The sequence below is a fragment of the Chroicocephalus ridibundus genome, chromosome 15 (assembly GCF_963924245.1).
Source record: "Chroicocephalus ridibundus chromosome 15, bChrRid1.1, whole genome shotgun sequence".
NCBI classification, from domain to species: Eukaryota; Metazoa; Chordata; class Aves; order Charadriiformes; family Laridae; genus Chroicocephalus; species Chroicocephalus ridibundus.
In genome coordinates, this window is record NC_086298.1 from 10,415,615 (window position 1) to 10,430,404 (window position 14,790).

Sequence of the window (14,790 nt, forward strand, 5' to 3'; positions counted from 1 at the left end):
GAATGCTCCTAAAAAACTGATGAGAAGGCAAAGTTTTAAAGTAACAGAATACAGTACTTTGAATGCGTGTGAGTGCTGGTCTTTAAAACAACTTTTCAATGTTTCCCCTTTTAGATCCTGACCTAACGGCAGAGGCCTGAGGGGACATCAGAGCATCCACAGGGGCTACCCGGGCAGAGCCCCTCGTGTCTTGCTCAAACCAGACAGCTCAAGTCGGTGAGCGTTTTGCACAAGTTAAGGAGAAGGTTTCATTGTCCAAAGCCCTGCTCTGAACTTTAACAGAAAACAAGACGTTAGGAAAGTGTCGGTGCCGAAAGGCAGCCCAGCAGTATTGAAGGACAGGGGGTATCAAGCCCAGATTTCAACCAATCCGTAACAAAAACACTAAGTTCCAGTTTTAGTAAAATCTAGATGCCCAGAAGCATCATTTATTGCAAATCAGTTAACCAAAAAAAATACATCATTTTTGCAAACTACAACTTTGCATGTAGATAACTTTATTACAGAAGATATCTTTTCTTAAACTACACTCTAGTTTATAAAACATAGGAAGATTCAACACCACGTGATGTTTTTATCACTCATATTAGGCATATCACAATAACAATGGTCTGAAACGTTAACTAAGATGAGTGCTCGGCAAGGTGCTGTGCCTTGAGAAATATCCATTTTATTTGGTGTTCTAATAAAAGGGAATGAGGAAAAGAAACCGTTTTCTTAGGTTTTCTTGATTAACTGCTCTCTATCTGCCCGTCCCATACACATATCTAGTCTGAGGGTGTCTGCTTGCCTTTGCACCCGAGTGAGTGATATTCCAACACCTCTATAAGGTGATATATTTATGATATATTTAAGACTTGCTCATTTAGATTTTTGAAACAAAATCCACCTTTTCTTATAAAAAAAACCCCAAAACATATTTACAAACATTAAATCTGCCACAGGCTTATACTATATTTTACATGATACACAGAAAGAGTGTACATCAATATAAAAAAAGATGCATCACTCCAGACTAACAAGAACAAAATGTTAACGCTTCCCGGCACAGACTCGGCTGTGCTGGCCTTCGCCCTCCTGTTTAGCCGGTCCAGCATCCCACCAAACCCGGCAGCGCTTTCCGCTGAGCACCCAGCAATCGCGCTGCCAGAGGAGCTGGATGCGGGCGAGCGCTCGGCGGTGGCAGTGTTATAATGCTTTGCAATCTCACTCAGGTTCTCTGCATTAATAGACACGCCTTCTTTAAAACAGGCAGGCCATCCTTAAAATAAGGATGTGGTTTACAAGTTTATATTGGCATTTACTTCTTAAACAGTTACTCAAATGCAAACACGAGAACAAAAAAAAAACCAAAAAACAAAACAGTAAAGATACTCGAAGTAAAATTAAGTCTCCTTTGTGTATAAACTCCACAGTTATGGGTTTGGTATATACTCCGTAGTCATGGGCTTGCTCTCTTAGAAGTTTGGCAAACACACTTCTTTTTGGTGGGGGACAGTATTCATGTTTTGTAGGGGTTTGTTTTTTTTAGCTTAGAACCTGTTCTTACAGGTCTATAATCCTGATTTTTTTTTTTTTTAGATCATAAAAATCATTTAAATATATATATTCTTATATATATAAAAACAAGAGAGAACAAAAATTTCTATTATCAAGGCAAATGTACAACTATATAATACTGAAATTTAAACAAAGATTTATGACTGGTACCATAAAATGTCCTCTCAGATACAACAGCAAAGAAAACATTTTAAAGTACATTTCAAAAATCCATCCTTACTTAATTTCCCCCTCTCCCCCCAAGGAGTGGTATTTTTAGTCGATTTTTCCTTCCCCTTTTCTTTCTCACCTCTCTTTCTGAGTTGAAAGAGAAAAAAATAAATTAATGGCATTTCAGAATCACAAATTGCGGCTTATAGCTTTACATATACATTTCCTCTCAAATCAAACACAATGAACCCCCTAAACAAAAGAGAATGTCCTATAAAAACCTAATTTTTTGATTTCTTGAAACACAACTGGTGTCCCACATTGAGTTCTTAACAATAGAACATATAAATAAAAAGGCAGTGTTTTCATGTAAAATAAAAAGCACATAAATAAATACTAAAAAAAAGAGGAATTAATTTGTCTTTTTTTTTTTTTATAAAAACATATTTAAAAAGGATCCTTTAATAAAAGCATCCAATGTCCTTTTAAAAAATTCTCCCTCAAGCTTCTAACTCCCACTGAGCACCAGCGTCTCTGAAACACCGTTGTTTTACTTGAAGGCTTCGGGGATGTGTCCCATCTGTGACTGCATGCTGGTGGGAGGGCTGGAGATGCCCTCGGACCAGTCGGACACGTTGGAGTGAGGAGATGAGCTGGACCACTGGTCCGGCGACTCCGGAGACGGTGTTAGGAAAGGGTGGTCGGGCACCTGGAGCTGGTGGCTGGGGGTGTTGTCCAAGGGGGAGGAATAACTGTGCTGGGAAGGTGGAGTTAGAAACTGCGTGGTGGTCATGGGCTGGGCGAGGGAGGATGGCAGAGAGGTGGGCAGCATCTGGGAATCTTGAGGCAGGATGGTGTGGACCGCCATGGTACTGCTGCTCACGGGCTGCATGTCGGGCTGGCTCAGCTCCGTACCGAGGAAATTTTGGCCGATGTGGCCGCTCGCGTTGGAGCTGGGGTTGTGATGCTGCTGCGGCTGCTGCTGCTGCGGCTGCTGCTGGGGTTGCTGCGGCTGCTGCTGCGGCTGCATGTTTTGCTGCTGGAGCTGCTGCTGCTGCATCTGCTGGAGCTGCTGGCTCTGCATCAGGTGAGGCTGGGAAGCCAGCCGGGTGTTGGGCATGGCTTGGTAGCTCATCATCTGCGACAAGCTTGTGGTGGGCAAGCCGTTGTGCAGGGAGGTCATCATGCCGTGCTGAAGGTTTTGCGTCTGCTGATGCGCTCCTGGTTGCATGTTGCCTCTCATCGGGTTGTACTGGTTCTGGACCATGCCGTTCTGCAGCCTGGTGAGCCAGTCACACTGCCCGTTCAGACCGGCCGCTCCGCCGACAGAGAAATTCATCGGGGCATTGCTCATCACTGTGCTGGGGCTGGAGACGGGGAGGTGAGAGAGACGCGGCGGCACCGAATCGAAGGCCATCCTGCTGGAGTTTCCCATGGCCATATCCTGCTTCCCCGCCATGTTGAGGTGGTTGATGCTCATGTGGGCATCAGGCATGCCTGGCAGATGATTCAGAGGCATGGAAGGGGACTGCTGAAACGGCGAGGTCATCAGCGGAGGAGAGGCGACATCTGACAGGTACCCGTGGGGTGACTCCAGGGAGTCCACTGGAGACAACACGCTGGAGTTGTCAAGCAGACATCCTTTTCCATCTTGCGATTTTTTCCTGCGGGCTTTGAGGTCTTTGGCATCTTTGCCGTTGCAGCTCAGGCCCTTGGTACTCGGTTTCCTGGCCTTCTTGCCCTGGACGGCAGGTTTCAGGTTGCCGATGTAGCTGTTGGGAGAGCAGAGCGGTGGGGACAGCGTGGGTGCCCCCAGCGGGCCGTTGTGCAGTGGTGGGCTCCGCACCAGGTTGTACTCGTCCAGCAGCCTCACGATGTCGTGGTGCATGCGCTCCTGGGCGATGTCCCGGGGGAGCCGGTCCATGTGGTCTGTGATGTCGCGGTTGGCAAAATGGTCCAGCAGGACCTTGGCAGTTTCGTAGCTCCCTTCTCTGGCTGCGAGGAACAGTGGGGTTTCCTCCTGGAAAGCCAGCAAAGATGGTTAGGCTTAAGTTCACCGATTCTCCTGGCTAACACCATCCCGAGCTCCATGCCCAACACCATGCAGTTGGGTGGCACAGACAGTAATTGTCTCTCCTCTGGTGAGGTTTTGCTGCTGCTTTTTCCTACCCTGCTGAGCCATATCAAACCAGGAACCCTACAAGTGACCCAGAACATGTGAGGAGATGGCCACACGAACACTGTATCACACTGCTCGCCAAGCACCGCATGGCCCCTCAACATCACCCGTAGGACCAAATCCCAAAATGCTCCTTTGAGCTAAATCCAACAGCTTCATTCACAGCAGAACAATCAAATCAGAGTCTCAGTGCCAGTGTGTGTTGTATCTTAGGCAAAATTTACCCTTTAACGGACTCCCAAAATGGTTCTTTCCTTGCCCACATCAGCCCAGGAGACCCTTACCTTATTGTTCTGCATATCCTTATTGGCACCATTCTTCAGGAGGACTACTGCGGCTTCAACATTATTCACAGCAGCTGCCCAGTGCAGTGCTGACTTGCCTACAGAGGAAGACCATGAAATAGAAGAGGCGTTAGTGAGGGGTAAGAGTAACAGCAAGCGGCCCCTTCCTTCCACCCCGGAGGGAGCCTGTGTTTTGGTTGCCTGCAGTACCTAGATCATCCACGGCATTGACGTCTGCATGGCAGTTGATGAGATCGTCCAGCATGCCCTCCACAGCCAAGCGAGCGGCCAGGATCAGAGGAGTGGTCCCATCATGCATCCGGGCGTCGAGATCGGTTGCCCTGTTCCTAATGAGGATCTGCCACAAGGCAAAAGGGCAGGAAACACAAACGTTAGGAGGGACAGACAGCCGGCACGCCAGGTACCCAGGTCTCAGGACCTGCAAACCCCTTTCTGGATGCCAGTCCCTCCAGTCCCCGCTACCAGTCCGGAGGTGCACATCCGAGGGCAGCTACTTTGCTGTGCGCTGCCCTGAGACAAGAGGGGCTTCAGCCTGTGAGACTTTCACCCCACACCTCACCATGACAAGCTGGAGATCCTGTGACAAGCTCAGTTGTGTGATCGGCTCGACATGTAGCACCAGTACGTTCCCCAGAAAACCCTGAGACTGGCGGCAAAAGGATCGATTACCTGGAAGACTCCTTGGGCATCGGCAGAGACGGCGGCGTGGAGGGGTGTCCTGCCCATGTTATCCTGGATGTTTGCATCAGCACTGGCTTCCAGCAGACGCTTGGCAGCGTCCGAGCGGGAGTACCTGGCCGCCAGGTGAAGCGCCGTCTCGCCGGTGCGGTCAGTCTGGTTGTGTAAGCTGGCGCCTTGGTAAATGAAATCGGAGATGACGGCAGGAGCATCGTCTTCTTCTTCGCTATTGCCGGTCTCCAGCCCTCCTCCGCTGCACGAGGCGATCATGAGGGGGGTGAAGCCATCTGAAAAGCACAGGGGAACTCGGTGAAAAAAAGGCTTTTTACCCCTCTGTAATGCAGGCGGCTCAGCAAGATGCTCTGCCTGCGATAGATGCTTATTCTCATGGGTGCATCAAGACTGAGTTCCTGGCTGGTTCTAAACATCAAACACGAATATCCTTCCTCTGATATGGATCTGAAATTCCTTAGTGGTATCTCACCACTCACTGCTTTTCCTATTTCATCTGCTAGCTCGCACACTAACATGTAAGGTACAATTTATAAGGAAGGTTGCTCAAAGCAAACTTGAGTACGGTACAGCGCAGCCTTAAATATTTTTCTTATTTCAGGGGACAATTTCACAGATGTGGGGAAGACCAAATGTTTGTAATAATTTAAAAGCCTACTAACTATTATTACAGTTAAAACCCTGAAAAGAGGATTGGGAAATGTGCAGTTTGGTGGGAGGAGAGGACTCTAGGAGTGGCAGAGAGATAAAAACTGGATGATTTAATAGGTACTTCTTCTGTATTCTCTAGTTTCCATCTCAGTGATTAAACGAAAGAGATCTCATGGAAAGCAAAATGTGACAGGGTCTACGTCTAAATCACAGACACCGGCACCGATGGGATGCAGAAGGGTTAGCAGCGACTCTATTAGAAATGGAGACAGGTCGGGCTGCCTGGGGCTGCTCATCTGCGAGGGGTAAGGGAGGATTTTAGATTAGCTGATGAGCAGCACAGAAATGAAAGGAATCCACCTTACCGGGACCTCTGACGTTGACATCCATACAGTCTGCATCGATTTCCCCCTGCGGTGGGGTGGGCGCCATGGAGGATATGCGCAGGTCAGCGGCATCCAGGTGCTGCTGGGTCCACTGCCTGTGGTCCGTCTGATCGTCCGTGTCGGGCAGCATCGCCTGCTCCTCGAACTGAGGAACGACAGCGGGAAATGAGCACCGAGCAAAGCGCACGAGTCGGGGTGGGAGCAGGGGGCTGAGCTCTCGCGTGGGAGGCTCTGCAAGTCTCAGAGGCGCGTTTGTCACACGCAGGTTAGCCAAGGAGCCGGCAGCAGCGATGCGCAGCGCAGACCGACGCCTGAGGTCCCTGCGCTCTGCTGCTTTCACAGCGCTCTGCTCCTTCCACGACAAAACCCAGCGAGCGACGACTCGCAGCACAGAAAGGGGATGTGGCAGTGAGCTTACCCTGAACTTCTTGGTGTCCAAGGTCTCCTCATCACCCCACTCATTTTGGTTGTCATCCATCAGCGTGCCGTCTGAAGCATTTTTGAGGGGTCTTTAAAAATAAAACCATACAAAAAATTAGCTCCTCTGCAGGAACCAGTCTGTGACGGACTGTGTTTATCTACATGCACAACCTGAAAGGAGAATCGACAAGGCAATTTCCCCTCAGGTTGCCTTTCATTTTTTACCAAGTACAAACGGACCACAAAGCATTTAAAAACCTCCTCCAGAAGGAAACACTGTTTCCCCCATGCAGAACTTTAAGAAACCTGATTTTTCTCCTCCCCACTGTGCCAATATGATGCACTAGAGAACAGAACTCCGATGGGTTCTTTCAGAAGAGCCCCGAGCAGCCCCGCTGCGCTGTGTTTAACGGGTTAGCAAGCAAATTACTCACTTCAGTCCAACAGAATCCTCCCCAAGTGGTTCTCGTCGCTTCTTCTTGCTTGACTCTGTCACTTTGAAGCCTTCTGGGAACCAAAGCTGCCCATGCTCCCTGCGCCGCTTACGAGACACCAGTACTCCCACTCCAATGAAAGCAAGCAAGACCAGCACAGCCACCACCACGTACATAGGATACAGCTGGGAGTTCTTCGTGGGCTCAGCTGTTTCACCTACAAAACAGTGGGGCACAAAGAGATGCTGAGACATTAAGCTGCATAGCAAACCAGTGACAGGGTGGAAATGAAGGAAAATTAGTTAATAGAGGTACCTAAGTCTGATCTAAATCAGCCCCCCCAAAATAAGGTCATTTTATACGCTATTAATCAGAATTGCAAACTATCGGCAAATTCTCGGCTGCACAAGCCAGTGTGCATCAGGAGACAGCTTCACTTTTTTCTCCTTTAAGGAAAAGGATTAGCAAACTTCAAATCATTGCGCTTGCATTGAGCTGTTAAGACAAAAGGATTTAGGGGGGATTTTCAAGCTACAAACTTCAACTCCTCGCATGTCACTGATTGATTGGAGCTCCTTGGGTTTTCTTTTTCTTTTCTTTTCTTTTTTTTTTTTTTTAATAACTTTTATAGTGATAATGATTTTGAAATAAACCTGGAATAAGCAAAAATAATAAACTGGTTTTGCAATTTTTTTTAAGAACAGACTTAAAGACCAAAAAAAAAAAGGATGCAAGGTTATTAAAACCAGACTGTGCTCAAATGCAGCCAGCTCACAGATAACTAAACATGGATAAGGTTGGAAAGTTTTAGCTGTCTCCTCCCCAGCCGACCAGCTGTACTTACTTTTAACGGCTTCTATTTTGTAGGGTATGTTCAGGTTGCCGAGGGAGGCCAAGGCCCCCAGGAACGCCGCCACATCGGTTGCGCTCTGGAAGCACTGGGAAGATGACTGGATGCACTGGCGGTTATCGATTTCCAAGTAGACGATGGATCTGTGCGAGAGAAGAGTCAATGAGACACAGGGAGCGATGCCCACGCTGAGGTGACAGACGAGCCCTGTCTCCCTTCCCTCCTTAACCCCCCGCCAGTGGGAATCAGAAGGTGGGACCCCATCTCCTCGCTTCCCCGTGGCCCAAGCCCTGCAGCTCACGCTCATGGTCTATTGGATTTGCCTCAATGAATACTGTGAAATCTAACTCCTTATCTACAGGAACGGAAGGGAGTCTCTGCTTCACAATATTTTAAAATTACCCAGACACTACGGTATCTTAAATCATGCTGTTTGGGAGCCTTCAGATCTTTTCACATCAGTTTCGCTGCTCTAACTCCTTTGCTTTTGGTGGCTTTTGATTGAGCCCACAGAGAGGGAGGAGGTTAGATCTATATGTTTATATCAAAGATCTCCAAACACAGTTTGCAGTAATTGAGTTTTACAACAAAGCTCTAGAAAGCATTTCCCAGGGAGAAACTGAGGCTTAACTTAATGACTTCCTGAAGTCAGACAGTCGGTCAGGCCAACCTCTGCTTCCAGGTCCCACCCAGCCCAGCCCCGGCTCCCAACAATACACAGGACTCCTTCAATCGTGAGAGTCGGCGCGGCATTGTATCAGGGATTCCTGAGCGATCACTCGCTTTTCCCACACGAGAGCAAAATCCGGTTTCTGTTCACACAGAAAGCAACATCTAAATACAATTATCTGGCCTACATCCTTCCCTTTATAGCCTGTTACTGTTATCAAGACAGAAAACAAATGCTGCTCAGTGAAAAAGGAGCCCAGTGGTCCCCCTTACCCTCTGATGTCCATCTGATCGAGCTCTCTCTTCTGCCTTCTGCCAGCCCTGGAGTAGAGGCTGCTCTTCACTTTGTTGATGACAGCACTAGACATATCTGACCAGTCCTCTGTTGACCTCTTGATGTAATGCTTTTTCAGCTCCTCCTCATTGCCGTAGTATGGAAAGATCATATACTCCCCCTTGGGGTTCTTCTTGAAGACCACGTTGGTGTGCAGCACGCGGCTCAGCTCCCGCAGGAAGTTGAAGGAGTTGTTCTTCAGGTTCTCGGGAGTGATGAGGACCACCACCACCAGCGTGCCGTCCGCAAGCTTCTCCGGCATGTTGTTTGCACAGTCCAGACCATCCCATTCGCACTCAAAATTATTGCAGCCCTGGTCACAGTGACCATCTGAGAAGTGATCTTTGCAGTACTGGTCATACAGAGGGCTGGGCAGAAGAAAAAGAAAGGCAGAAAAATGAATTAGACCAAGTACTGCACATATTACCCGTCTGCTGAGAAAATAAGCGGTGGTCCACAAGGACCTCTCTTTTATATAAATATTCTTCATCCTGATAGACACTAAGCCAATTTACATAGAAGGCAACTGTTCCATGCAGCGCTGTGAAGCCTTCACCTCTGCAGGTGAAAGATAACAGCTGTTAAATTATAAGTTGCAATTTAGATGCCAGGAAAAGGGACAAATTACTGTGACTCAGAGAAGATGTGGGGATACAGAATAGTTACTCAGACCAGAGTTCATCCAGGAATCTGGGATTAAGTTCCTGCTGTTGCCAAAGACAATGCTTGGTAGATGCCTGGATGTTAACATCATCATGTTTTCTGTCTGCTCCTCCATCTGGGGTCTCCCTACACTGAAACTCACTGTGTTACTACTCTGAGTTGGAGAATTCACTTCTGTGGCGTGATGCAAGCAAGGACGGGGAAGCCGTCTGGAATGAGCCAAACCCAGAGAGCTTCCAAGTGTATATAAACTCAGTAAGACCACAGGGAAGTACGGTTGCTTGAGTTGCAGCCCCATAGACAGCAGAACAGAACGTAGAGAGTGAATAACGTGTCTGCACTTAGGATCCCTAGCAGAAAATGCCCCCAGATGATCAGAACAGAGGTGACGGCTTTAAAACAAGAGGGCCAATGAGCAAGTCACTTACTTGCACTGCCCTTCGTATTTCTGGCAGTCAAATCCATCGTACAGGCAGCCGGCGTTATTGCACTGAGAGTCGCACTTGCCATCGTTGAAGTATTTCCAGCACTGCAGAGACTGGGAGCAGTTCTTCCAGGGGTCGTTGAAATTCAGGGAGCAGTCGCCCCCGTCCCAGCCGCAGGCATGGTTGTTGCATTTCGCATCGCAGATCTTGTTGCCGGCATACCCCGCGCAAACGGCAATCTCGCACTTCTCCTCAATTTTGGGGGGGATGATATCCTGCCCGATCCCACCTTGGAAATCGAAGTCGAGGATGTGGCAGTTGAGGCCGTTGAAGTTGGCAGGGCAGTTGCAGCGGTAGTAGGGGGAGGCATCGCTGAAGAACTCGCAGGTGCCCCCGTTGTAGCAGGGGGTGGATGTGCAGGGGCTGCTGGCTGGGTACTGGCACTCGGGACCCGTGAAGGCCGGCGCGCACATGCACTTGGAGCTCTTGTGGATGGAGATGCAGGTGCCACCGTTCAGGCAGTGGAGGTTCCCACAGGTGCGGGAGTCGTTCTCGCAGGTGGCACCCACAAAACCCTGGGGAGGTGACAGCAAGGAGGCAGTCAGAATCACTGACACTGTCCTATACACGTGTGTATTCTGGGAAACTCAGCACAAACGCAGTGAATCAGATCCATGTACCTAGGGCATGGCTCTGGCACGTCCTCTGAAAGTAGTGATGGGCGAGAATAATCTAGAAATAAACCCCGTTAGGGCATCCCCCTCAGAATGAAGGGAGCTCTTCTCCATAGCTGCCTGCTCCACCTTTACGTGGTGCAGATAATGGTCAACCAGGCAAGAGTGTGTCCTACAGAGCTGTGCGTCGTACCTGCAGGGCTGAGCCACCTCCTTCTCCCTACCCAACCCAGTCTCCTTGCAAGTGAGGAGGGTACATAAATACGGATACACCTCCCTCCAGTGAGCACCCACAGCAAAACATCTTCCCCTCCATGCCTACCCCTGGCTACCCCAGCTGGGGAAGCCTCAGGGGCTAAACTGGCCCCTTGACTTTCAGGGCCCATGCAACATCCCATGCTCAGAGCTGGAGCGGAGCAGGTACCTACCGGGGGACATTTGCAGATGAAGCCACGGCCAGTGTTGCTGGCAACCGCGCACGTTCCACCGTTCCTGCAGGGTTTGCCTTTACAGCCGTCCACCACGGTGTCGCAGCGACGGCCTGCCGAGGGAGAGGAGCGCGTGAGGAGCAGAGGAAGGGGTGCGAGATGCTTGGGGTGGCTGGGGGGGGCTGCAGGGCTGGGGGCAGGGGGAATGCAGCGCTCACCTGCATAGCCCGGTCGGCACTCGCATTTGTAGTCATTGACCCGCTGCACGCAGTTCTGGGTGCCGCGGGCATCGCAGGGGTTGGACAGGCACTCGTTGACGTCTCCCTCGCAGCGCTCCCCTACAAAGCCAGGGGGGCAGATGCAGCTGTAGCCACCTACCCGATCCGTGCACTTGCCATTGTTAAAGCACTTGGGCCCCAGGGTGACAGGATCAAAGAAAGGGCTGCAGTCATCCACATTGATCTCACAGTGCACCCCTAGAGAAATGGGGGAACAACCCACACAGCTCATCAAACAGTATCGGGGTGCCGGGCTGTCCCTTGTGTCAGCCTTCCCTGCGAAGGGGCTGAGCCTGGCCAACTCAACGGCCATCTGAGCTGCTGCTCTGGCAGGAGGCACGCAGCACCGCGCAGCTTGCATCCAAGGTTGCGTGGCCTTGATAGCTAAGCTCGCGAGCAACCACAAACCTCTACCGCTGCATTTGCTTCTGCTAGCCCGAGCAGCTAATGAGCAGATACCGAGGATATCTGCACTCAGCCCACTAATGCCCCAGCCTGGGGAAGTAATTTACCTTGAGTTCCTCTGGGGCAGGAGCATTTGTAGGTATTGATGAGATCGATGCAGGTTCCTCCATTCTGGCATGGGTGGGACAAGCACTCATTGATCTCCTCCGAGCAGTTAACTCCATGATAACCAGCCACACACTACAAGGAGGGAAGAGGGGAACTATCAGAGAGGTTCGCTCAGTTCCCACACGGCTGCAGGAGCACAGCCAGCACCCCAGCCTTCAACTCGGTAGAGGGGCACCGAGCCAGCCCGGGGCTGGGGCAGCTCCTTGGGCAGCAGGAAGGCAGGAACTGGTGCTTTCTCCCCACGCATCTCTGTCCCCCATGGCACCCACCTCGCAGGAGTAGCCTCCCAGGTAGTCTGTGCAGGTGGCTCCATTCTGGCAGGGGTTGGGAGAACACTCATCCACCTGCTCCTCGCAGTAGCTGCCGGTATAACCGGCCTGGCAGCGGCAGAAGTGAGTGTTGCCAGTGTCCACACACAGCCCTGAATTCCTGCAGAGATGTGCTACATCGATACCTGCCAGGGAGAGCAGAAAGACACGGGGACCTTGGTGACACCCACACACCACAGGGCCCTGTCCTGGCCACCAGGAATCGAAGCCAGGACTGCAGCCTTGGTGGGTGCACCTGAGAGCCATCCTTGAGATCGCTCCGGTCATGCCAAAGATCCCCACCAAGACAACTGAGCACGTCCCTGCTCACAGCCCAGCACGGGGGGCACCACGGGACCCCACCCTGGCCCTGTGAGCCCATACACATGGCAGGGACTTACCTTGCTGCTTAGCAGCCACCTCGCAGGAGACACTGGGGACATCGCAGTAGAGCCCTGTCCACCCGCTGTTGCACTCGCAGCGGTACAGGTTGTTGGTCTGCCAGCACTTGCCTCCGTTTTTGCAGGGAGAGGAGTCGCACCAACGCACCAGGTTCTGGGGGGAGCAGAGCAAGAGATGGGGGTCAGGATCCAGCAGAGCTCCTGCAGGAGTGGAGACTGCAGAGACACCCCAAATCCCCACACCAAGCATGCACGGATGGACACCGGGGTCAGCGTCCGACAGCCCAAGGGTCTTCTACCTGGCAGTTGAGCCCGGTGTATCCCTGGGGACAAGTGCACTTGTATGTCCCATAGCTGTCCTGACACGTGCCCCCGTTCAGGCATGGCTTGGAGTCACACTCGTTGATGTCATGCTCGCAGTAGCTGCCCGTGAAGCCGGGCGGGCAGACGCAGGTGAAGGTGTTGATGCCATCCACGCAGGTCCCACCGTTGAAGCAGGAGCTGGGAACACAGACATCACGTCCCGGTGAGTCACTGCTGGTCGTGCTCTGTGCCGAAGCCCCCACAAACTGGCCCAGGGCTACGGGGCAGCGCAGGGACCTCAGCCCCTTGCTCCAGCCCTGACAAGGGCTGTGCCCGTGGCAGGAGCAGTGCCGGGCTGTACCTCTCGGTGCAGTCAGGTGTGTTGTTCTCGCAGTGGATGCCGCTGAAGCCAGAGGGGCAAGTGCAGGTGTAGCTGTTGACGCAGTCGGTGCAGTTGGCGCCATTCTTGCAGGGGTTGCTGGCACACTCATTGATGTCCTCCTCGCACTTGGGCCCACGGAAACCGGCCAGGCACTCGCAGAAGAACGTGCCGACGCCATCGGAGCAGGAGCCACCATTGTGGCATGGATCTGGAGAGGAGAGATGTGCATGTGAAGATGCAATGGGTCCAGCCCTGGTGCAGCAGCCCTGCCCTGCAGAATTGTCCCCACACGTGTCCCCTGGCCACATGGAGGGATGGGACAGAGCCCATGGACCAGGCAGAAGCTGGGCCAGCCCCACCAGGTGACTGGGCACAAGGAGGGCACATGGGACACACTTGCTCACCGCCTGCACGTCATTATACCCCCCAGCCAGCTCCTGTCTGGCCTTGGATTGATGCAGCTCAACCAGGACGGGCTCGAGGTGGCCCAAAAGCCCAAGAAGGGCTTGCAGCATGGCCCAGACCATGCACGGGGAGGAGGACCCCAGCCCCAGAAAGGGTAATGGAGCTGATGGCTGGGTGCAGGCTGAGCATGGTCTGCGGAGCGGCCCCCACTCTTACTGGGCTTGCAGTCATCGATGTCGGTGTCACAGTTGCGGCCGGTGAAGCCGGTTCTGCAGGCGCAGCGGTAGCTCCCATTGGTGTTCTGGCACGTGGCCCCATTGCGGCAGGGGCTCTTCACGCACTCGTTGATGTCAATCTCACAGGTCTGACCTGCGGGACAGAGCGGGACAGGGACCATGTGGGCTGGAGGTGCTGGCGAAGGCCCCGGGGATGACGATGACGTCTTGGGCACCTCTTGCACCAGGGTGGGAGCCCTCACAGCAAACTGCCCTCGCCAAGGGGTGAGGGTGACGGCAACGTCCCGTCCACCCAGCTAAGCCGTGGGGCAGGTCAGGACCCTCCCCGAGGCCAGGCACCGTGCAGGGCTGCTCCCGTCTGGCAGGGCATGGGGGCAATCACCTGCCCGCTGCTCCCCAGCCATGCTCCCTCCCCTCCACCTTCCACTCCCTGAGCAGCTGAGGAGAGCAGGGTGTGCTGATCCCCGAGACAGGCCATGCCCCTACCTTGCCAGCCAGAGGGGCAACTGCAGGAGAAGCTCTCGTAGTCTTCTGACTCCTGGCACTCGCCACCGTTCTTGCAGGGGCTGCCAGCGCAGGGGGCCAGCACATCCTCACAGGTGGCTCCTGCACAGGCACAAGCACCCACTGACACCCGCTCCGAAACCACGGGTGGCCCAAGACCCGGCTACCCCCATCCCCTGGCCCTGGGCCGCTGCCAGCCTTGGGGAGGCTCTGGGCTTCCCCATCGCCCCAGGGCAGCGCAGTTGGGGCCGTCTGCTCCATTCCTGGTCCCCCATGACCCCAGGCCCCCCACGAAGCCTTTAAGCCCTGGCAATCTGGGCTGCATTAAAGCGCTGCACACTTCCTTTGGCAGGGAACCACCGCTCGGGGTGTCTTTTCCCCCTTGCGCTCCCCCCAGTCCCTCTCAGCCGCTTTTCCTGTTTACGTCCAGCTGAGGGACACGTTCCCTCCGAACCCTTATCTTCCCTGTCAGACAGTATCTCCTGAACTGGCCTTTGCTATTTTCCAGAGCCTTCCCCTCCCCGCCTGCCCCGTCCCCGTCCCCCCAGGGGTTTCTATGGCCACTGCCGAGGGCAGGAAACG

The 14,790-nt window shown here is 52.5% G+C and overlaps 1 protein-coding gene across 2 annotated transcripts in view; it reads right to left on the minus strand.

The window, feature by feature from the left end:
* Positions 1 to 420: 420 nt before the first annotated feature.
* Positions 421 to 14,790, minus strand: part of NOTCH1 (notch receptor 1) — a 44,808-nt gene continuing 30,438 nt past the window's right edge. Inside the window, exons 16-34 of one of the 2 annotated variants that reach the window (XM_063353064.1) lie at positions 14,191 to 14,310; positions 13,685 to 13,837; positions 13,043 to 13,271; positions 12,678 to 12,879; positions 12,379 to 12,532; positions 11,939 to 12,123; positions 11,609 to 11,741; positions 11,037 to 11,156; positions 10,819 to 10,931; positions 9,720 to 10,291; positions 8,568 to 8,996; positions 7,620 to 7,768; positions 6,776 to 6,992; positions 6,340 to 6,430; positions 5,901 to 6,066; positions 4,864 to 5,159; positions 4,384 to 4,531; positions 4,174 to 4,271; positions 421 to 3,730 (exon numbers count right to left, since the gene is read on the minus strand). In XM_063353064.1, the coding sequence (XP_063209134.1) occupies positions 2,261 to 3,730; positions 4,174 to 4,271; positions 4,384 to 4,531; positions 4,864 to 5,159; positions 5,901 to 6,066; positions 6,340 to 6,430; positions 6,776 to 6,992; positions 7,620 to 7,768; positions 8,568 to 8,996; positions 9,720 to 10,291; positions 10,819 to 10,931; positions 11,037 to 11,156; positions 11,609 to 11,741; positions 11,939 to 12,123; positions 12,379 to 12,532; positions 12,678 to 12,879; positions 13,043 to 13,271; positions 13,685 to 13,837; positions 14,191 to 14,310 (5,045 nt within the window). In that variant the 3' untranslated portion in view covers positions 421 to 2,260. Of the gene's footprint in view, positions 3,731 to 4,173; positions 4,272 to 4,383; positions 4,532 to 4,863; positions 5,160 to 5,900; positions 6,067 to 6,339; positions 6,431 to 6,775; positions 6,993 to 7,619; positions 7,769 to 8,567; positions 8,997 to 9,719; positions 10,292 to 10,818; positions 10,932 to 11,036; positions 11,295 to 11,608; positions 11,742 to 11,938; positions 12,124 to 12,378; positions 12,533 to 12,677; positions 12,880 to 13,042; positions 13,272 to 13,684; positions 13,838 to 14,190; positions 14,311 to 14,790 lie in introns of both variants that reach the window. The other variant, XM_063353063.1, reaches the window with a different exon arrangement.